The 22,644-nt window shown below is 32.1% G+C and overlaps 2 protein-coding genes across 3 annotated transcripts; both read right to left on the bottom strand.

The window, feature by feature from the left end:
* Window positions 1-7,615: 7,615 nt before the first annotated feature.
* LOC112539277 (uncharacterized) lies at window positions 7,616-10,172 on the bottom strand. Its single transcript, XM_025161666.2, has 4 exons — window positions 8,440-10,172; window positions 8,283-8,354; window positions 8,135-8,224; window positions 7,616-8,007 (listed from the first exon to the last, which is right to left on the bottom strand). Exons 1-4 carry the CDS (start codon window positions 9,574-9,576, stop codon window positions 7,939-7,941), a joined length of 1,368 nt encoding a protein of 455 aa, XP_025017434.1. The 5' UTR covers window positions 9,577-10,172; the 3' UTR covers window positions 7,616-7,938.
* A 6,289-nt stretch (window positions 10,173-16,461) lies between these two features.
* On the bottom strand, window positions 16,462-19,380 carry LOC112539294 (uncharacterized). Of its 2 annotated transcripts, XM_089268187.1 has the most exons (4): window positions 17,313-19,380; window positions 17,168-17,239; window positions 16,862-16,951; window positions 16,462-16,720 (listed from the first exon to the last, which is right to left on the bottom strand). In XM_089268187.1, the coding sequence occupies exons 1-4, from the start codon at window positions 18,423-18,425 to the stop codon at window positions 16,658-16,660; spliced, it is 1,338 nt and encodes a 445-aa protein (XP_089124313.1). In that variant the 5' UTR covers window positions 18,426-19,380; the 3' UTR covers window positions 16,462-16,657. The 2 variants fall into 2 exon arrangements, with proteins under 2 accessions (XP_089124313.1, XP_025017474.2); XM_025161706.2 differs by having other exon boundaries at window positions 16,462-16,951.
* Window positions 19,381-22,644: the final 3,264 nt, after the last annotated feature.

The raw sequence follows: 22,644 nt of genomic DNA, 5'->3' as shown, positions 1-22,644 counted from the left end.
AAAAGAAAGAGAAAAAAGCAAGGTTAGCGCCGTGGTGCGCTAACTCGTGCTTTTTATTACTACTAATCTTTTTTCCATTCGTTGGATATTTACTTTCAATTGATCGATTGCTTCATTTGAAGCATCAAATGGATTGAAACAAGAATACATTGCCCGTTCGGCGAGTCTAGCAGTAGTTACTAGTTGTTTTATTGTTTTAGGATTTTGTAGTTCAACACCGTATTTGATTTGTGGTAATAATTTTTCTTTGATCAAGCTCACAATGAAAATTTCAGGCGTTTGTTCATGAATTCGCAAACAGAGCTCATACATTTCATAAATGAAACTTATTGATGATTGTCCAATTTGTTGCTCAGCTTCTTGCAGTTTTTTGCATAAATATGATGTATAATCGTATGGACAGAAGTCCTCAATCATTATATTGTTATAATCTTTGAATAAGTAATGTCAAGCAATAGAAATTTCTTGATTCTCGGATCAAGCTTTGAATGTTATTTAAGGTTTTAGTTGAAGATTTGATCTCAGATCAAAAGGTAAGGATGAATAGGAATATTTATTAAAATTATGTATAAAGTGAGCATAAATTGATCAAAACAAACTTGAAATAATTTGGTAAATTTACTTAGTTTAATATATATTCATTTTATCATGTTATATATGTGCTTTTTATTTATTTATTTTTATAAATGTTTTTTATTTAAATCAATGAGACACTATGCATAAGACTCTCGGCCCCAAGGGGCCTCGCGTCTTATGCATGAATATCTTTCAATGTAGTTATCTAACAAACTTATACCAGTTTTGTTGTATTAATGTGCTGCACTGGTATTAGTGCAATATACTTTTCACAAAACAATGGCTTTCCTAAAAAAGTGGTATAATAAGCTTTATAAGACCGTAAAGAAGAGAGGCTCACTTTGTAACACAGTCTTTGTTTTTAATTTAAACTAACCAGAAGTATTAAGTTTGAAAATACTGAATCAAATTCTGAAAACTCCAATAAACTATTTTGAAATATATACTTATCTTATATTATGCTTATGTCCGTCAATATAAATTTATCATATTAGTAATACAAACTTATGATAAGAAGAATCAAGTGTGAAAACTCAGTTTTCACCGTTTAAAACAGATTTATTTATAATTGAATTTCACTAGTTTTATTTGTGGTTGTTAGTAAGCAATTGAAACATTCACCATCACTTTGAATCCATCATGTCAATGGTTGAATAATTTATTTTTGAGTACTTTTTGTTGGTTATGATGGTGAATTCAATAAGGTTAAAGATGAATCAAATAATACAAAACACACGGTCAATATTCAGATCAAACAGACATGAAGTCAAAATATTCAATTTTAACAAGTTTATTCAAAATTGTTAAAGATGATGAAGAAGCAATTGACAGATTCAACTATAAGTGAATTAACACCAAGAGGACAATACAATAATGATACAAAAACTAGTTAAGTTGAAATGGTCTCAACATAAGACAAAAATACACCATGAGTGTTAATGTGACATTTTAGGTATTTATAGTAGGGAAGGTAAGACAGCCCTTTTGAGTCCTCGGTGAGTAAGAGTTTGTTTGACGGTTAAGATGGACGAGTGGAAGAAAACCAGGAAATGTGAGTTCCTCTAGGGACTTGTGTTTGTTTGTAGCAACAGGTTGAAAATAGCTTAAGCAGGTAAAAATGGTCAAGTTGAAGGGTCAAAATAGCTTCTAGGTTTAAGGGGTGAAATCCGGTGTTGCAGTTAGTTAGAGTAGGTCAATAGTAAATGATTAAAGAAAAGATTAAGTTATTAGGTTGAGTGGTTGAGGTACAATGGGCACTTTGCCTAGGACTTTTGAGGGTTCATAGTTCATGGAGAAACTGAGGTTTTCTCATGAACTATGAGTCGTACAGGTAAACAAATGTTACCACCAGATTTGTCTCAACGAGAGCAAGCTAATGATATGTAGAAATATCAAGGAATACCAGAGGTTCCTTATTCAGTGGTGAAATGTATGGGAAAAGGTAAAAATAAGGGTTTTTCATAGTTTACTCTAAGATGACTTATTAGGTCATAACTAATTATGATTCATTAAGTTCATAATGTTGAACTATGAGTGAATAAAGTGTTGAATGTTAGTCAGAGTCATTATTGATGAAGTTGGAAGATGAAACGAGAAAAAGTGAAAAAAGTCAAAAATTGAAATGAATTTAGATTGAAGGTAAATCATGACTAATATGTCATATTGAACATTTAAATAGTAACTGAGTTTAGTTTAAGTTATAATAAATCAAGTAAAGTTGATATTTTCAACCAACACTTTTAATAATTTGAAGTTGGTTTGATGTATTTTGGTTGTAGAACTCACTTCACTTTGTTAATTTTTACCTAAATTATTTGAATCATTACACATAATTTACTATTAACTGTTAGTTGTTTTTGTTAAAATTTGCTGTTAATTTGATGTTAAGGTTGATGTAAATTATCACTTTGAAAAAAATTTAAATACTGGTTCTTTTATAAAATTACTTATACGCAAAAAAATTTTCACTGTTTTTTAAAAAAATTGATTTTACTGTACGTTAGGCCGTACTCGGCATCTTCACCACTTGAAACTCTTTTATCGAGTCTAAACAAATTTTATTATTCAACTCTTTAAGTAGTTTTCTACAAGGAGAGCAAGTTGCTCTTTGCCAACTAATTAAGTTATATTTAGATAGTTGGTTAAGATCAACTAATGCAAGCAAGCAATAAGATTTCATCATATTATATTTCTGTTACAGCTGTATGCATTACCAAATGTAAGAATGCATTGTAAAAGGTACAATAATCATTAATATCAATCAAACTTATGTATTATCAAAGGTTCGAGTGCATTTAACAAGGTAAGTTAATTATAACGGTATAATTAAGGTAATTTCGATATTCGCATTGTCAAAGGTGCGTATACATTAACAAAGGTATAAAAATTATAAAGCAATATCGATTATCGGAAAAGTGTGCTATCTTATGTATTTCTATTACTACTAACAAGGGGAGTGTCTCAGGTGTCTCACAAGGGGACATACCCTAGTATGAAATCGATATAGAGATTTTATTGGTCGCTATCGGCACATTAGAACTTGTTAAAGACTATTATAACTAGGTCAGACGATCGCTCGCCGAAATCGGAGCGTTAGTAATAGATTGTTTCTAACGTATTTTTCAATGCGATGTTTCGCAAAATCAATCAATCAATCGTATTTGTTGAAATAAACATTTGGCAATTTTATAGAGCCAAATTTAAGCCGCTAAATGTTGTCCAGTTGTCCGCTAAAAGTTGTAACCAAAGAGTAAAGGAAGAAGAGAGAGCAATTCAATACTAACTCTGATCCAAAATTTTTTTTTGGTGTCAGAAGATGGCGCGAGAAAGAGACTCTTTCTTTCTACTTTCTTTACAAATTTTTTACTCTCCTTTTCTCTTTCATTTCTCTTTCTTTTCACCATTAAAAATTAAGTTAACACAATTAATACCAACATTAGAAAAGGCTTTTTTGACTACTTTTCAATCGTTTTAAGATTATTTTAATTGATTTTGATGATTTTGATGCTATGATTTCTTATTTAATGATAAATTTGTAATGATTTAACCGACAAATTTCACTTTAATTAACAAAATCTGGCCTAATCAAGCAAAAGTCTATCAAAAAGTTTTTTTCATCATTCTATTACAGTTTTGGGACTATAAAACTGTAATAAAACTTCATCTTATATTCCATTATAAGATGGAATTATAGATGCCTGAAATGATGTGATAGAAGTTAGAGAAAAAATGAAATCGTTTGACTTCATAAATTTAGCCATCAATTATCAATACTTGAGATGCAACTCTGGAACTTACGGTACTGATTCCATCGAAAATTTACTGTTCAAAGACTTGAAAATTCTAACTTGTGATACTAACTTACATCATTTATAATATTCAAAACGCTATAAAATGTCTGCTTTTACAAATTCATTTGCTTTTTCTGATTTCAATTGGAATCATCATCACTTTACTCTTATTTTAATTTTCCTCATTATGCGCAGACATTTTATAGCCTTTTAAATATTTCCAATGATTTTTCAGGTCTGAAAACCCCAGAAAATGAATTAAAGTGCGAAAAAAATTCGTAGCAACTTTTCATTTTTACAAGAAAACGGGTTTTGACCTCAATGTTCCTGTGACACGAAAGTTTTCTATCTAAAGCCGACAAACCCTATCGCTAATTTTTATGCTCTATTGAATGAACATAGTCGCGACCGGAAGCCGCTGACGAGGTACATACCCAAGTATGAAATCGATATAGAGATTTTATTGGTCGCTATAGGCGCATTAGACCTTGTTAAAGACTATTATAATTAATAATAAATAATAATAATAAATTAGCTGCTATCTTTTCGGTTTCGGCATTTTATCGCCTTTTTTCTATAAAATTATGTATGTTTCTGTTTTTTATGCTCTATCGAATGAACATAGTTTCGACCGGAAATCGCTGAGACAACTGAGACACTTCTCTTGTAAGATACCAGAAAACTTATAATGAACCCAAAATAGTAAAGGTTTCCAGTTATGAAGAGACACATTTTGTACTGGATTCTGTTAAATCTTGGTTTCTTCCCAATTGCTATGATGATTTTAATTTTAATTGTGACAATGTTGAGCTATATTGTTATATTTTTGATATTGATTGGTCAAATGTTTTCTCCACTAGATTAGTGAACTTATCTGGTTCTTTAATGCTATAATTTTAATTGTATGATCTTCGATGATCTAAAAATTGCTAAATTATAGCCCATGATGAAATCTAATGATTGGTCAAAGAATGATGATTTTAAGTACTGCCATTCTCGACATATCAAGGCTAAAAGTTTTTAGGCCAATGGCGAAAATCAAGAGAACTGTTGATAAATTGAAAAAAGTGTTCAATAATAAGTTTCAGATCTCTAACTCTCAGGTCACAGAATGGCGGAGGTTTAAATGAAAATCGTAGTGATCTGTTTCACAAAAAAACAGAAAATTTTTCACAAAATAAGATTTTTTGGTTGACCATCAATAGCTACATCAGTGAAATGAGTTTCATGGAAAAATCCAGTTTTATGATTGTACAAAAGGCGATCGAAGTTTAAACTTTAAACTGGATTTACTTGAAAACTTTCTATTGGAGAAAATTTTTAATAGCACGAATGGACTCAGCTCTTATGTGCCTACAATCTTATAAAGTCCATACTCTTATAACTAAAGTCATCTATTTAGCCGATAACTAAAGCCAATCTATTTTGTTTAATTTTGGTAAATTTTGGTTTATTTTGGTTGTTTTGGTTGTTTGGTTGAATTGTGGTTTTTTTCAAACCCTGTCTTTTAAATTACAATATCTGTAATTTATGATCTGAAAAATAAATTTTAAGAAATATCAACGACGACATCAACACCATTACCAATGTCAAGCGAATATGGAGTAACAGCTCTGTTTAGAAGTTGTCGAGATTCTTGTCGAGCTGAAAGATTAGCTTTGATGGCGTATCCAGCTTCAAACCACCACCAAAGACTACCAAAGGCCTACTAACAGGTCCAGCAGGGGTTGGTGCAGAGTCTGGACCACAGGTGTCGCTACCAAACCAATGTCCGGGCGAGCAAGCGGGAGAATCGACGGATTCGGGATCGTAATCCGGCGCGAACGAGAAGAAATCCACTAAGAGAATGAATAGAGAAGACAAGAGATTAGTCTGGTGAAACAGGAGAATATATCCTTTCGACTGCGCCAAATGCGGCCGTTCACAACCGCTAACAGTCAAGGGAGGGAGATTTAACTTACTTTTCTATGGAGATGAACCAAAAGTGAAAAGTAAGAGAGAAAGGGGTGGGAACTTACTATTCTAAAACCTTTCGGTTTCAAGTGAATAGTAAGAAGAGAGAGGGCAGCACAAAGGAGTGAAGAGCCAAAGTTGAGAGTTTAATTCTGTGAGAAAACTGGTTTTTTAAGGTCTCTAACTTTCCCAGTAGGTAGGGAAAGGCCATTATTGGATAACTTTTTGTTAGGTTATCCATTGTGAGGGAGAAGATTCCTCCCTCACGGTGCATAAAATGGCCGACCATTTCTTTGTTCTCTTCGCAGTACAGCCACCCGCGGAAGCCCTTTCCAATTGAATACCGATTGTTTACAACTTCTTTTGACTAGCATAACGTATGACTTAATCTGAATTAGTGTATTGTTAATTGTGGATTATTATATCCGTGAAATATGACTATAATAAATTGTGAGATTCAACTATAACCTCCAGTGATCTTAATAGTGTTCATCTTTACCCGAATTGTATTGTGAATCAACAAGACTAAATCTACCTAATTGGTAATGACAGAAGCATAACAGTTTCATTCCAACTGATAAACTTGAACTCATCGCTCACCTCTAGAATTTGATGTAAAGTAAACTCAGTAAAGCGAACATTTATCCATCTAAGTGAAGGTTAATTCACCACCACTTCATCATCCATTATGCTGGCCGAGCAAATCCTCAACTCTCGTTCTCCTTGATCCATCTGGCTACTGCTACAATCTTGAATTTCTTTGTAAACTTAGAACAAATAAAATATTATCTTTCTGTAAAAGTAAATCTAGCTTCCAATTCAAACTTTATTGATAATGTTGAAGAAAAATTCGGAGCATATATGTCTCCCATGGGACATAGGAATATCAGTATAAAAATAGTTCAGTTAAATTCAGTATAAAAAATAGGCATAATAAACATGAAAATACAATGATGGAAATGTGCATAGTTAAAAGTACAATATTTTCTGTTTGGATTCACCGCTAGAGTTACCTGCTTTTGATTGGAGTGATACAATTGTAATGCATTAAGTTTGTATTGAAAAGCCCTAGTGGAGAAGGCTTGAAAGAGAGAGAAAACATATGCTTAAATTTTTGTGTTTTGGTTTGTTTTATTTTACTTGAAGTTAATCATCATCACAATGTAATCCCTAATAAAAAGCGAAAAAAATATTGAAAGATTGAAAAAGTCCATTAAAAAATGACTTACCATTATTTACGGGACTAGGCCTGAATGTACATTTAACGGTGTTGCCTGCATGTATGTCAGTTCTAAAAACATGGTGGGTGCCAAATTTACAATTTACCCATAACACTTTGATTGGTTTTGGTCTTAGCAAACATTCGGGTCTCTTTTTGCCAATATCTTCTGGGTAATGAAAATAATTAGATAAAATATTTGCATAAAAATTTACGCTAGCGGAATTAAAACTTACTTGCACCATTCTTCAGCTAATTCCGTTGGTAATCTACCAGTCTGTTTATATGAGGTTCCATTGGTCCGTCAACATGTAGATATTTGCAGCCAAGTCCATAACAGTAACCACGATTGACAAAGTTGCGACAGAAGGTTACGTTAGAATTGTTTAATTATGTCTGATAGGTTTCGCTTTGTGAATTCAAACAAAGGTGCTAAACTTTTAGGGCTTGACAATTATATTCATCGTCTGACTAATCTGTTAGCTTCAAGATGAGAAATCGCAATCATGCTTTCTCTATTTTGTCTTTCTCTCTTTTGCTTTCTCTGTTTTGCCCTTCTCTTTTATAAACCCAAACCGCTCAAAGGTTTGAAGTAATTGTTAATTTTTTTGAAATTAATGTAAAAAATACAGAATCCGTATTTCAAACAATTGAATTCAAGGTGTAAACTCTTTCGGTTGCTCGAGTTTATGGTTTATTGTTTCTATTCATAATGAATTATTGAATATCATTAAAATACAAGGATAATTATCAAATCAAATCTGAATAGATTTTGAAGAAGAGAAAAAATCAGTCGATCTGATTTTTTACACGATTTTCTTAGACTTTTTACCATTAAAGAGTCAATCAGCTAGGAAATCGTGTCTAAGTTAATCAACCATAATTGAATGTTAACCGTTTTTACTGTTCAAAATATCGTTTGAAGTTGCAAGTAAACAACATTAAAGATGAACCAATTTCCACCATGAACTGTATAAAAAGACATTAAGTTATATTATTATATTGAAACTTTCACAAATAATCAATAGTCGTAAAAAGATATCGATTTCATATTAAATGTGAACATCAAAAAATACAGTGAATCTGTAATACTAACTCTAATGAAGAAATCCTTTCCAATTGTTGTTATTGAACCCAATTGAATGCCATTATTAGGGTCGGATAATCGTTCCATTAATTGTAAAATCTTAAACAATAAAAAATCAAATTAGCACTTTTCTTTACATATTTTTATAATAAATTACCTTAAACTGATTGCAAGTATTGAACACATTGTGTCGACACATTGTGCGGATATGAAAATATAAGCGCTCATTCTGTATCCGATGTAACGATTGATGACCAAAAAATTAAGGCAAAAATTAGAAAACTAAACCGTTGTAAACTTGAATGAATACTCACTTTAATAATGAACTCTCGTGCAATGAATGAGAGGTAAACAATAACGATGAAAACGATGCAACCAATTGAACCAAGCGAATTAGCGTATAGTGGTGAATGGAAACGCATGATAAAACCATAAAATATAAATATATCACAATTAAAGGCAACGATAGTGAATACACAAAGGACAATATAACGAGTAAGTTTAGCACATTTTTCCAATTCATTCAAGCATACAAATGCGTGTTTGGCTAAGGTCGAGGCAAGTTGATCCGTACATTTCGTGTTACGATACAAATCCGCTAACTCGACTACTGATTTCAACCTGAAAAGGTGATACAGTTGTACTAGAATAAGATAACCAAAGATGGCAAAATATTTTCCAATCAAGGTAAAGGTGACAATAATAGCGACTAGACTCCAGGCCAAACAGTAAAAGGGCAACTGTTTGACTAGATAAAAGTGTGGATTGAAGAGTAGTACGGAGTAGTAGACTGCTGCAAGGAAGATAAAACAAAATATGAAGCTGCGGTGCAGTTGAGTAACCAGAATGTGGATTGTACGATGAAATTTAATTGCTTGGTTTGATGTCATTTGCAAGTGAACTGGTTCAAATCCATGCTTGATTATGTCCGAGTAAATGGCCAAAAAACTATAATTACCACGTTTATCGTATAAAACAAGCCATTCACTATTAACAGCTCCAAATAAGAAGCACATTGTAAATAAAGTGTTAACCATTGAGCGATGTTTCGTCTTGTAAGCAACGTCACCTAAATACAATTGATAATCCTCATTGTATATTGCTATTAAACAAATCAAACGAATCAAGTTGATTTGACCAATTGCTCGCATAATTAGGCTGTAATAGTCTGTTTTAGCTGATTGATGAGACACATTTTGAGCAAACCCAAATCGAGAGGCACGAAAAAAGATTGAAAATTTTTCAAATTTTACAAGTTGTTCAATTGTCTCTTCGGATTTCAAAGTGTGATTCGGCAATCCTAATAGTAAATTGATCAATTTGCTTTTAAAAGATGACAATGAATAATGTGGCCATTGACTGAAAAGATTCATTTTCAATCTATCATACAAATGCAAACCATTAACCAGATTTAAAAATTTATTAACTATAAGGTGTTTTGATCTTCTCATCAGAAAAGTTCAATCAATAGCAATTCAAGTACCCAGTGGTTGACAAAGGTAAGTTTACAAATTTACAGTTGCAAGCACTTTAGTTGAGACTTTGGTGGATTTGCATTGGATACCAAATGTTGTATTACATTTAACGAGATGGAAATAATGATCATGTAACAAGAAATTTTGTGGGAAACTCAATTAAAATGATAACCTTGGCATCTGATGAGAAAAGTAATATTGTTTAATGTTTAATGTACAATCGTTAATGTTTAATGCATTTGGTGTGAATTGATCAATTTGGTTTTGAAGGATGACAATGAAAGATGTCGCTATTAACTGGAAATTTCACAGTCAATTGATTATACAGATGAAATGCACCACCGAAAGTCAACGTTCATCAATATAAGTTGGCTGTTACGAACTAATGTAAGTATAAAAAAATATCGATTGATAGCAATCCCAGTATTCAATGATTGAAGGAGGTAAGTTTCCTAGATTTACCAATGCAAAGCCTTCGAGTTGAACTTCAGTGGGCTTGCATGGACATTAAAAGTTGCATTAAATTTATCGAAATCATGACAAATAAACTTCTTATAACGAAAACTTTCGTTGGAAACTCAAGGAGAATCTTAACCTAGGCATTTGGTAAGAAAAGCACTATTGTTTAATGTTCAATCGTTTGGGTTGTCAACAGTTCCATCCAATATTTCCAGTGAATGAAACCAAGTTTTTTTTTGGATTGAAGTGTTGCTTTGATGAATCAAAATCCAGCCGATTAGAGCACATAGAATCCAGCATAAATCGAGAAATAAAAGTTAGTCATGAGACTGTCCAAAGTTGATCGCATAACAACCCAAATATAAAGCAACAACAGGTTCAAACTCGTAATTTGTAAAAAGATAGATTCTTACCGTGAATGATATTAGCGAAAGTAAACAAAGCCAAGAGATACAACGGTATACCATGGACTTGTTAAGACTAAATAAGTTAACCAAAGGAATGAATATTTGGTAAAATATTTAGACAGTTTAACCCTTGTTTTAGGATAACTTTAGCTTATCCATGTTTTTTGATTGTCACTAATTGCTAACCAGCTTTTGTGAATCAACTGTTAAGATGGATAGATGGCAACATATTTACATCTCTTTCATATGAAAACAAGCCAGACAAATAGTTTGAATTTAAAACTTTAATATTGATTGCATGTTAAACTTAAATAAATACATAAATAGTAATAATTTAAATAGTAATATATTGAATTATTATTCGTGACAAAATTGCACTTTTAATCAATCGAAAGAGCGATTGAAAGAAATGCTACATTACTGTATCATTACTGAATCGAGTTGATCAACCGAATTGTCTTCATTCGAATCATTTATTTCTCAATCTTCTTGTACTGTTCCTTTATATTAATATTATAACTATTATATCTCGTTAGACGCGTTAGGTTTGCTCACGTCTAGTTTATGCATATCTGTACAATAATGAGTTAAAACATCAAATTTTCGCTCAAAAATTGTGGACAAATTTAGTGGTTCTAAGGGAAATAATCCAAAGTTTAGCCTAATTTAGGCTGCTGAGAAATTCATGTACCTAGATGCAGCAGAAAAGATGCAGAATCCGTATTCTGTACAATGGAATTTGGGGTGAAAACTCTTTTGGTTATTCAGGTTTATGGTGTCTTTTTGCTATTCATGTGATCTATTGGTTTCCGTACTGGATTCGACTTTTGATTTTACATAAATATTTGCTTATACTTTTTACCATTAACGAGACAACCAGCTAGGAAATTGTTGCTGAGTTAATCAACCATAATTGATTGTTAATGTTCAAAATATTGCTTGAAATTGCAAGTAAACAACATTAAAGATGAACCAATTTCCAGCATAAACTGTATAACAAAATGAAATTGTAATGTGTTCATTATATTTAAACTTTTACAAATAATCAATATAATATAATAAAATATTGATTTCAAATAAAATTTTTTGAAATTAACATTGAAAATCTGTAATACTCACTACAACAAAGAAATCCTTTCCGATTGTAGTTATTGAGCCTAATTGAATGCCATTATTAGGTTCGGATAATCGTTCCATTAATTGTAAAAACTTGAACAGTCAAATGTTAATATTTTCATTTACATCTTTTAATGATAATTAGAACAATAACTTTTGTTACGAACTTTTGAGTTTAGGTTTGATGGGTTTATACAGGTTTAATGAGAAAATCGAGGTCAAAGGGGAAGCTTGGAAATTTATGTTCAATTATGGAAGCAGATTTTTCTTGAAAAACTCATTTCGCTGATCATGGGTTGATATTTGTTAAACGAATTTTTTAATATAAATTTCAATGCGTTTTCAATATTCATATTTGCTTCATATGTGGTTAATTTACAACAGATCACTGCGTTTTTCGACAAAACTCGTTAGAGTTAGCCTCAGTCTTCTATTACAAACCCATCAAGTCTCAACCCTTGACTCAAAAGTTTGAGTTTTTGTCATTACTCCTTACCTTAAACTGATTGTAGACATTGAAAACATTGTATCGATAAATTATTTGAAGATGTGTATGCGAACGCTCCAACTGTATTGAATGTCAATTAATAACCGAAGAAAGAGATGAAATAGTCTGTCGTTACAGATTTGAATAAATACTCACTTTAATTTTAAATTGTCGAGCAATGAATGAGAGGCAAGCAATAACGATGAAAACAACGCAACCAAGAGAACCAAGCGAATTAGCGAATAATGGTGAATGAAAACGCATGATAAAACCATAAAATATGAGCAGATCACCAACGAACGCAATGGCAGTGAACACACAAAGAACTATAGCACGAGTCAATGTAGCACATTTTTCAGATTGATTCAGACATTCAAATGTGAATTTAATGAAAGATGGTGCAAATTCATTGGTAATACATCTAAATCTACGATATGAATCTGCCAACTCGACTGCTGAGCACAACCTAAAAAACGCATATGCTTGTATTGAGAAAAGATAACCAAAAATAGCGAAATATTTTCCCAGCAAGGTAAAGGCGACAAACATTACGACTAAACTCCAGGCCAAACTGTAGAGAGGCAACTGTTTGACTTGATAAAAGTGTGGATTTAATATTAGTAACGAGTAGTAACAGAGTTGAACGAAGATACAGCAAGATATAAAGGACCGATTAAGTTGAGTAACTAGTATATGGATTGTACGATGGAATGCAATTGCTTGGCTTTTCGTCATCTGTAAGATCAATGGGTCAAATCCATGGTTAATTATGTCCGAATAAATTTTCACAGCACTGAATTGGCCACTTTTATCATACAAATTAATCAATTCACTGTTGACAACTCCCAATAGGAAGCAAAGGGTGACTAAAATGTTAATTATTGATCGATATCCGGTCCTGTATGCAAAGTCACCTAAATACAATTGATAATCCTCATCGTCTATCACTATCAAACAAATCATACGAATCAAGTTGATTTGGCCAATTGCTCGCATAATTAGGCTGTAATAGTCTGTTTTAGCTCGGCGATGAGACACATTTTGATTGAATCCAAATCGAGAAGCACGAAAAAATATTGAAAATTTTTCAAATTTTACGAGTTGTTCAATTGTATCTTCGGATGTTAAACTGTGATTCGGCAATCCTAGCAGTAAATTGATCAATTTGCTTTTAAAAGATGACAATGAATAATGTCGCCATTTACTGTAAAGTTTCATTTTCATTTTATTATACGGATTAAAAACATCAACATTCATTATAAGGTGTTCTGATCTTATTATAAAAAATATCAATTGATAGCAACACAAGTATTCAGTGACTGAGGAAGTATTTCAAATAGTCAAATATAAAACCTTCGAGTTAAGTTATAGTTTATATGGCAGTGGGTACATGTATTGTACTCAACAAAATCGTAACAAATAATCATCAAAAAACCAAAAATTTTCTGGGGAACTCAGCCTTGGGTATTAAAAAAACTCAACCTTGTCATCTAATAGGAAACAATATTGTTCAATAGTTGAAAGTCAATTTAATATTATCAAAGTTTAACCATTTAATTCAAACATTAAATTTCAAATCAATAATCGCTTTTTGTAATAGAAAATCATGCAGAAAATAATTGAAGCATCATTAATGCTCAACATTTTAATTTTATCATTTAAAGTGGAATCAATATTTGGCATTTAATCAGAGGAAAAGATTTCTCTTGTAGTTTTATTATGAAACTCGACAGTAGTATTGAAAAGTCCTACTCTGAGCCAACTTGTCTTCTCTAAACCATACGCGTGTTAAAGCCTATAATAAGCTACATATATTTGATTCGTGTTACCTAAGTTAGATTTGACAGGATTGAGGCGGTAGAAATTCTTTCAACAGGAAATAAAAAAGATTCGAAGATGAAAGAAGAATCTCGACACATTCCTTGCGTATGTTAATAAAATTAGTTGGCTTCCCACAGGAAGAATTTATAAAACAATATATTGAGAACCTCGAGAAAAAGGATAGTAACTTTTACTTTTTCATTTGTGTTAAAATGCATTTTCTACTATCACTTTTTCATTCAAAATTGAAATATATACTTCATCTAGCTACACATTCAAATCAAGCAAAAATTAATTCCATTGCTAGAAATAGCTATTTCAATTAGTTCATAAAAGCTTGGAAAAGCCATTTTTAATTTTGAATAAAAGTTAAAAAAGACATGTAGGCTGCAACCCGCGTGTAGCCTAGACTGACAAGTTGGCGTAGATTAGGACTCTCGACTGGATAAATATTGGTATGTTGAGTTGAACGAATGGCGATGAGGTGAATTTCATCGGTAAACTTTCTTATTGTAAATGGGTTAGGGATAGGTACAATATATGTGATATTTGATCAGTAGATATTGATCGTGATGTTGTTTCGCTCGCCTTTTCATTCCCTTTTCTTTCTCTTTGTTCCGTTTCTCTCGCTAATCTTTTCAACTCTGACTTTTTGCTGAATTCAATGGAACTTTTTGGCTCACTTTTTAGTCATAAATTTTGTTTCTTTTGCAATGTTAAGGGTCACATTGACTTAAAGGTTATGTTTGGGTAGTGAGATAGCAATCTCCTCTATGTTAATTTAGCCAAAACAAATAAGAATCATCACATATTCCTCTTGAGAGTCCGAAGATTCCCGACGACCCAAATTGATGTAAATTTTTACATCCACTGTTAATCCCACTGTTTCATTATATTCGGCAATTTTCTTTTCATTCTGCATATTGTGGTATTCTCATTTTTAGTGAAAGGTTTTAAATTGATTTAAGTCTTTCATATCAATTTTATATTATATAATTAAGAATACAACTATTTCGGTGATGAATTCTAAGATCTTCTCTGTGCATCTCTCAATCATAATTAACTTTTTATTCCAGGAGGTGCTTGCAGGGTTCAAGGATTTGGTCGGATGAATTGATTTCCTTAGCGGTTTCCTCAAACAACTTAAGAAAAATTGAATAAGTGGTGAAGTAAAACGTTTATTGGATGAGCTTTTGGAGGAGTTTAATCACCAATCAAGACTAATTTACAAGTTGGTGCTCCATGTTTGGATATGGAAACAGTCAACAATCTGCGGATGAGGAACCGACCATTTTTCTGGCAAGAATGACTCAGGAGGAATCCTTCTTCTGATCTTTTGGTGCCCGGATCTTCAGTACCAATTTACAAGAGGCAAGTCGACACCACAACACCTCCTCGATTCTCAATCAAGGAGGGTAAACATCTTGGTACCTGTGTTGATGGTTTCCTGTTCGGCTCTTGTTACGGACACAATGACACGTTTAATTCAATTGATAACAATAATAACGGTCATCATCATGTGATCAACAGTATCTCATCATCAAGTTTGGGTTACATACCATCATCATCATCATCATTTTCATCAACAAAAGCCATCGAAAATTCATCACATTCATTTCACAGCCTTAAGCCAACAAGTAAACCGTCAAACTTTTCATGGTCCCAGTCATCATTATCTTCTCCTAATTCACCATCCTCATCCTCATAACCATCGACATCATCATCATCATTCTTAGGTGAACGGAGCCATCCGTTTACGGAGTATATTCATCTGTAACCTCAGCTCCTCCAACGACCAAAGCTCCATCTTCGTCAACAACATCTCGTCCACAATCCTATTGGAATCAATTTGAAACCTGGAATACTTCTCATAGTCCTTTACATGCACAAGTATGGCCTGGTCAAATAAACACGACTACACGACACTTATTTTATACGATTTTTGTAAACGATTAATGTGTTACATGTAATCACAGAAGTTATTATAAATAAGCGTCAGGTCGACATTAAGCGTCTAGCTGTTGTATGTTGAATAATCCAGAATACGGGAAGATAGCGATCTCCTCTCTGTTGATTTTAGCCAAAACAAGCACGAATCATCACAATATTTCTTTCATTTCATTTAATACAATCTGTGCATTGAATATTTTGAATACAGTCACCTACCAGATACTGCACCACTCGCAAAACTGCTAACAATTCAATAGCCTGCACCTTATTTGATTTTATGAGCCCTAAATTGCTTAATGCATTCATACAAACTTAGTTCGGGATGATCTCTATGAGATTTCGACGATAACTTAAACTTAGCAACAAATTGAATGAATAAAAAATTGAAAATAACTATAAAATTATATCAAATTGGAGCTCATTACATTTTTCGTTGAAACAAGTCTTATTTGTTGATAATGTGTCTCGCCATGCAAATTCAAGGGTTTTATTAATATTTCCATTCATTATCAGTTATACCTTACAAAGAAACGGAAGCAGAATAAGTATTTTACACAATAAAATTCGGGAACAAAACTCTTTAGTTACTTGTTTAGGGTTTATTTTTTGATATTTGTTTGCCTTTAATGTGAATTATTAGGTATAATTTAATAAGATTAAATGATTACAGATCGTATCATTGTAAACGGTAAAATAATCATTCGATTTAACATTTTATTTTATAAGACTCGCTTATCTTTTTACAATTGCGGTAGTCGTAGTAGATAGTCGTGTCTAAGTTAATCAACTATAATTGATTGTTAATAGTTTTCAATTCTTAGAAATATCGCTTGAAGTTCATAGTGAACAACATCAAAGATGAACCGATTTCCAACATGAACTGTATAAGAAAAACAAAGTTCTGATTATAATATTTAAACCTTACCAAATAATCAATATATTTATTTATATATATTCGATATTTATTTGGAATTTTTTTTCTGGAATGAGATTGAAAAAATAGTAAATCTGTAATACTGACTTTAATGAAGAAATCCTTTCTAATCGTTATTATTGAACCCAATTGAATGCCGATATTAGGGTCGGATAATCGTTCCATTAATTGTAAAAGCTTCAAAAATAAACAATAAAATGTTATTACTTTTCCTTTCCATCTTTTTTATTAGAACAATACCGGCAAAAACTCGAACTTTTGAGTGTAGAGTCTAGATTTTGTGGGTTTCTACAGTTTATAGCACCAATGGAGTCAGTTCTTATGCTTCTAATGCAAACCTATCAATTCTTCACTCTGAGCTAAAATTTTCAAGTTTTTGTCATTACTCCTTACCTTAAACTGATTGTGAACATCGAGAGCATTGTACCGACACATTATTTGAAGATTTGAATATGAACGTTCAATCTTTATTTATTGCCGTAGTTCAAAGACCAAAAAATAGGTAAGTCTGTCGTTGCACATTTGAATAAATACTTACTTTAATAATAAATTCTCGTCCAATTAATGAGAGGTAACCAATTACGGTGAAAGCAATGCAACCGAGAGAACCAACTGAATTAGCAAATAGTGGAGAATGAAAACGAACAATAAAACCATAAAATATGAGCAGATCACCAATAGGTACAATGACAGCAAACGCAGAAAAGACTAAAGCACCGGTTAAATGAGCACTTTTTTCCCATTGATTTAGACATTCAAACGTGTATTTGATGAACGTCGAAGCAAGTTCATCGGTGCATTTTAATCTACGATAGGAATCTGACAACTCGACTACTGAGCGCAACTTGTGCATTGAATATGCTTGTATTAAAAAAATATAACCAAAAATAGCAAAATATCTGCCAAACAAGGCAACGGCGACAAAAATAACGACTAAACTCCAGGCTAAGCTGAAATAAGGCAACGGTTTGACTTGATAAAAGTGTGGATTGAAGAGTAATATGGTGTAATAGCACGGTTCAACAAAGAAACAGATAAATATGAAGCTACGGTTGAGCTGAGTAACCAGAATATGGATTGAACGATGAAAATTAATTGCTTGGTTTGATGTCATTTGCAAGTGAACTGGATCAAATCCGTTCTTAATTATGTCCGAGTAAATGGTCAAAACACTGTATTTACCACTTTTATCATATAAAACAATCAATTCACTGTTGACAGCTCCCAATGAGAAGGAAATGCTCATTAGAATGTTAATCATTGATCGATATTTCGTCTTGTAGGCAAAGTCACCTAAATACAATTGATAATCTTCATTGTCTATGAGTGTTAAACAAATGCAACGAATCAAGGTGATTTGATCAATTGCTCGTATAATTAGTCGGAAATAGTCAGTTTTAGCTGATTGATGAGACACATTTTGATTGAAGCCAAATCGAGAAGCACGAAAAAATATTGAAAACTTTTCAAATTTCACAAGTTGTTTGATTGTCTCTTCGGATGTTAGACTGTGATTCGGTAATCCGAACAGTAAATTGATGATTGTGATTTTAAAAGGTGACAATGAATAATGTCGCGATTTACTGAAAAGTTTCATTTTCAGTTTATTATACCAATGAAAAATATCAACGAAAGGTAAAAAATTATTCATTTTAAGTAAATCTCAATATTCAGTAATTGAAGTTTTACAGATTATAAAAATTTAGACTTCAACATCAGTTTAGACTGCAGTCGATCTGAATGAACATTAAATGTTGTATTGCATTTAACAGAGTAGATACAAAATCCTCATCACAAAACAAAAACTTTTCTTGGAAACTCAAGTACTAATAAAAGCTCCACCTTTTCATTTGATAGGAAAAACAATATTCAATTGTTGAGGGATTTGATATTAGAGTTTAACCATTTAATTGAGACATTAAATTTGAAATCAATATTCGCTTGAGAGAATCAAGAATTAAAAAAAGAATTGAAACATTATCAAAGTTTATCAAGTTTAGTCATTAAAAGTCGAATCAATAATTTGCATTTACGCAAAGGAAACAATTTCATTTGCAAATTTATCATGAAACTCGACGAGTTAAATACTTTTTTTCATTCAATGAATTTAATGTAATAATGTGCATCGAGTATTTGCGTGTGAATTGCGGGTTAAGAAAAAATGCTATGACTTCATGAGGTGTCAGTGACACACTACTAGGCAATCAACTAAACAATCTTCAACTATTCAAGTTCCAAGAGTCCAAAGTGAATCAACAACTAGACCCTTAAAAGAAGAAGATTCAGTCTCCTAAGACATCGCTTATTTAAATTCATCAGTGCAATTTGTTCCTCACCAAACTGATTGTTCGAAATATTATTGGCGTGTCCATGGCAGGTCAATGGTCCTAAACTGTCTACCAGGAGCCTTATGGAATCCAAATGGTAATCGATGTATTATGTCTCGCAGTCTAAACAAACTCGGGCTACGCTTTCGCTAGTAAACTTTTAGTAGTATACAACTTCTCGTGGACGCTAGTTAAATAATACATATGTACTTAACAATAGTTAGTTTTTCATATTCAGAAATATCGCTTGAAGTTCAAAGTAAACAACATTAAAGATGAGCCTATTTCCAACATAAACTGTATACAAAAGATATCAAGTTATTATTATCATGATATTCAAAAATTCAAAACAAAAGTTTTTGTTGAATTGAAAATCTGTAATACTCACTACAATAAAGAAATCCTTTCCAATTGTAGTTATTGAACCCAATTGAATGCCATTTTTAGGTTCGGATAATCGTTCCATCAATTGTGAAAGCTTGAACAATAAACGATCAAATGTTATTACTTCTCTTTACATCTTTTATTAGAACAACAAAATTCACACTTTTGAGACTTGGCGTGTTTGTACAGGTTAAAATCGAAGCAAGGTTGAAACTACGAACCTTTGGTCAGTTATGGAAGCAACCATTCACTTTTGTAAATCAAGAATGAGTTATTTGTTATAGCCCTGATGACCTCGGTTCTTATGCCTCTACAAAACCATCAAGTCTTGACTCGAATTTTTGAGTTTTGTTTTTACTCCTTACCTTAAGCTGATTGTAAACATTGAAAACATTGTATCGACAAATTACATGGAGACGGGAATACAAACGCTCTATCTGTATCCAATATCACGATTGATGATCAAAAAATTGAATAAATAGTCATTCGAATAAGTACTCACTTTAATTATAAATTCTCGTGCAATGAATGAGAGGCAAGCAATAACGATGAAAACAATGCAACCAATTGAACCAACTGAATTAGCAAACAGTGGTGAATGAAAACGAACAATAAAACCATAAAATATGAGCAGATCACCAATAATGCAACGACAGTGAATGCAAACAAGACTATAAAACCAGTCGATTTAGAAAATCTTTCCAATTGATTTAGACTATCAAATGCGTACTTGCTAAATGTTAAAGCAAATTCATCTGTACATTTCCGTCGTTGATGAGAATCTGCCAACTCGACTATTGAGCGTAACCTAAAAAACGAATGTGCCTGTATCAAAAAAAGGTAACCTAAAACAGAAAGATACCTTCCAACCAAGGTAAAAGTGACTAAATTGGAGACCAGACTCCAGGCCAGACTGTAAAAGGGCAACTGTTTGACTTGATAAAAGTGTGGATTAGAGAGTAATATGGAGTAGTAGCGAGCTGCAATGATGAGACAACAAAATATAAAAATCCGTTTAAGTTGAATAACCAGAATATGGATTGTACGATGAAATTGAATTGCTTGGTTTGATGTCATTTGTAAGAGCACCGGGTCAAATCCATTGCCGATTATGGGCGAGTAAATTGTCAAAGCACTTAATTTACCACCTTTATCATATAAAACAAGCCATTCACTGTTAACAACTCCAATCATGAAAATAATAGTAAATAAAAAGTTAACCATTGCTCGATGTTTAGTCTTGTAAGCAAAGTCACCTAAATACAATTGATAATCCTCATAGTCAAAAACTGTTAAGCAAAGCACACGTATCAAGTTGATTAAAACAATGGCTCTTCTAATTAGACTGTAATAGTCAGTTTTAGCTGATTGATGAGACACATTTTGCTTGAACCCAAACCGAGAAGCACGAAAAAATATTGAAAACTTTTCAAATTTCACAAGTTGTTTGATTGTCTCTTCAGATGTTAAACTGTGATCCGGTAATCCAAACAGTAAATTGATCAATTTGATTTTAAAAGCTGACAATGGATATTGCCGCAATTTACTGCGAATTTTCACCTTCAGTTTATTATATAAATGAAAAATATTAAAGAAAGTTAGAAGATTATTCATTATGAGAGGTTTGATCGTATTACCAAAAATATCAATAGCGATTCCAATTTTCAGTAGCTGAGGAAGATAAGTTTCACAGATTTACAAATGTTAAGCCTTCGAGTTAGACTAGAGTTGTGACCTGCACGGACACCAAATGTTGAATTTCACTCAACAAATGTTAACAAAAAACAATAACTTTTCTTGGAAACTCGAGTATTAATAAAATCTCAACCTTGGCATCTGATAAAAAAAACAATTTTGTTCAATCGTTTAGGATGATTGAATATCATCAAAGTTCAACCAATAAATCCAGTTATTAAATGTCGAATCAATATTTGCACCATGGAATCGAAAAAAAAGAGTTGAAACATCATTAAAGCTGAACAGTGCAATTGTGTCATTTAAAGTGGAATCAATATTTGGCATTTGATCAAAGCAAAAGATTTCATTTGTAATTTAATCATGAAACTCGACAGGCTAAATATTTCTTGTTTTTTGATGAATTAAAATAATCTGTACATCGAATATTTGCGTACAAATTGAGAAAAAAAGATTTGATTTCCTGAGGGTTCAGTAAACAATTTACCGCAGTCTCTCTATCGTTAGCTACTAAAACTCCAAGTGTCTAAGGTGGATCAGGTAAGTCTTTATGGTTTAGTTGAAATTAAGTTGAAATTAATAGACCATACAATTGTTTATGGCATTGATCAATTAGCTTCAATATTGAGATCTGTCCTAAGAACAGTTGGTATAAGAGGGAATCGCGAACTAAATTGCTAAACAAAGAAAAGCAATTGAATCAGCCATAAAATGGGGTAAATAAAAGCACCAAGCAAACACTGAACCATGAAGATCTCATCCAAATAAACGGTATAGTTGAAGCAAGAATGTTGATCGCATAATCACCCAAATATGAAGCAACAACAGGTTCAAACTCGTAGTTTGTAAAAAGATAGATTCTTTAGATAGATTTATTCTGATATTGATACAAAAATAACATGTACTCTATTTATAATAGTAGCTAATACTTGATAACTGCTGTGAATTTTTGAGTTTAATTGGATTACAATAAAAATTAGCATCTAAAATTAAAGCGAAAAATAATCAATCGATTTATTCAATTGCATATAAAGATCTGCTTAGGCTTTGCACCATTGGAGAGTCGATCGACTAGGAAATTGTATCCAAGATAATCAACCATAATCGTTTCCAATGTTCAAAAATATCGCTTGAAGTTCAAAGTAAACAACATTAAGGATGAACCGATTTCCAACATAAACTGTGTACAAAAAGACATTAAGTTGTTGTTATTGTAATAATATTTAAAAATTCAATACAAATCAATATTTCATTATACTGATTTGGATAAAACACAATTTTCTGGATTGGTAATATTGAAAAGCTGTAATACTAACTCTTATGAAGAAATCCTTTCCGATTGTTGCTATCGAACCCAATTGAATGCCATTATTAGGTTCGGATAATCGTTCCATTAATTGTAAAAGCTTCAACAATAAACAGTCAAATGTTAATTTTTTGGCGACATCTTTTCACTAAAGGCTT

This window comes from Tetranychus urticae, chromosome 2 (genome assembly GCF_039701765.1).
Source record: "Tetranychus urticae isolate SD_2017Ah chromosome 2, NJAU_TeUrti_SD_1.0, whole genome shotgun sequence".
Lineage (NCBI taxonomy): Eukaryota > Metazoa > Arthropoda > Arachnida > Trombidiformes > Tetranychidae > Tetranychus > Tetranychus urticae.
The sequence above is the reverse complement of the archived record's forward strand: the minus strand, read 5'-3'. Positions and strand labels throughout refer to the sequence as shown.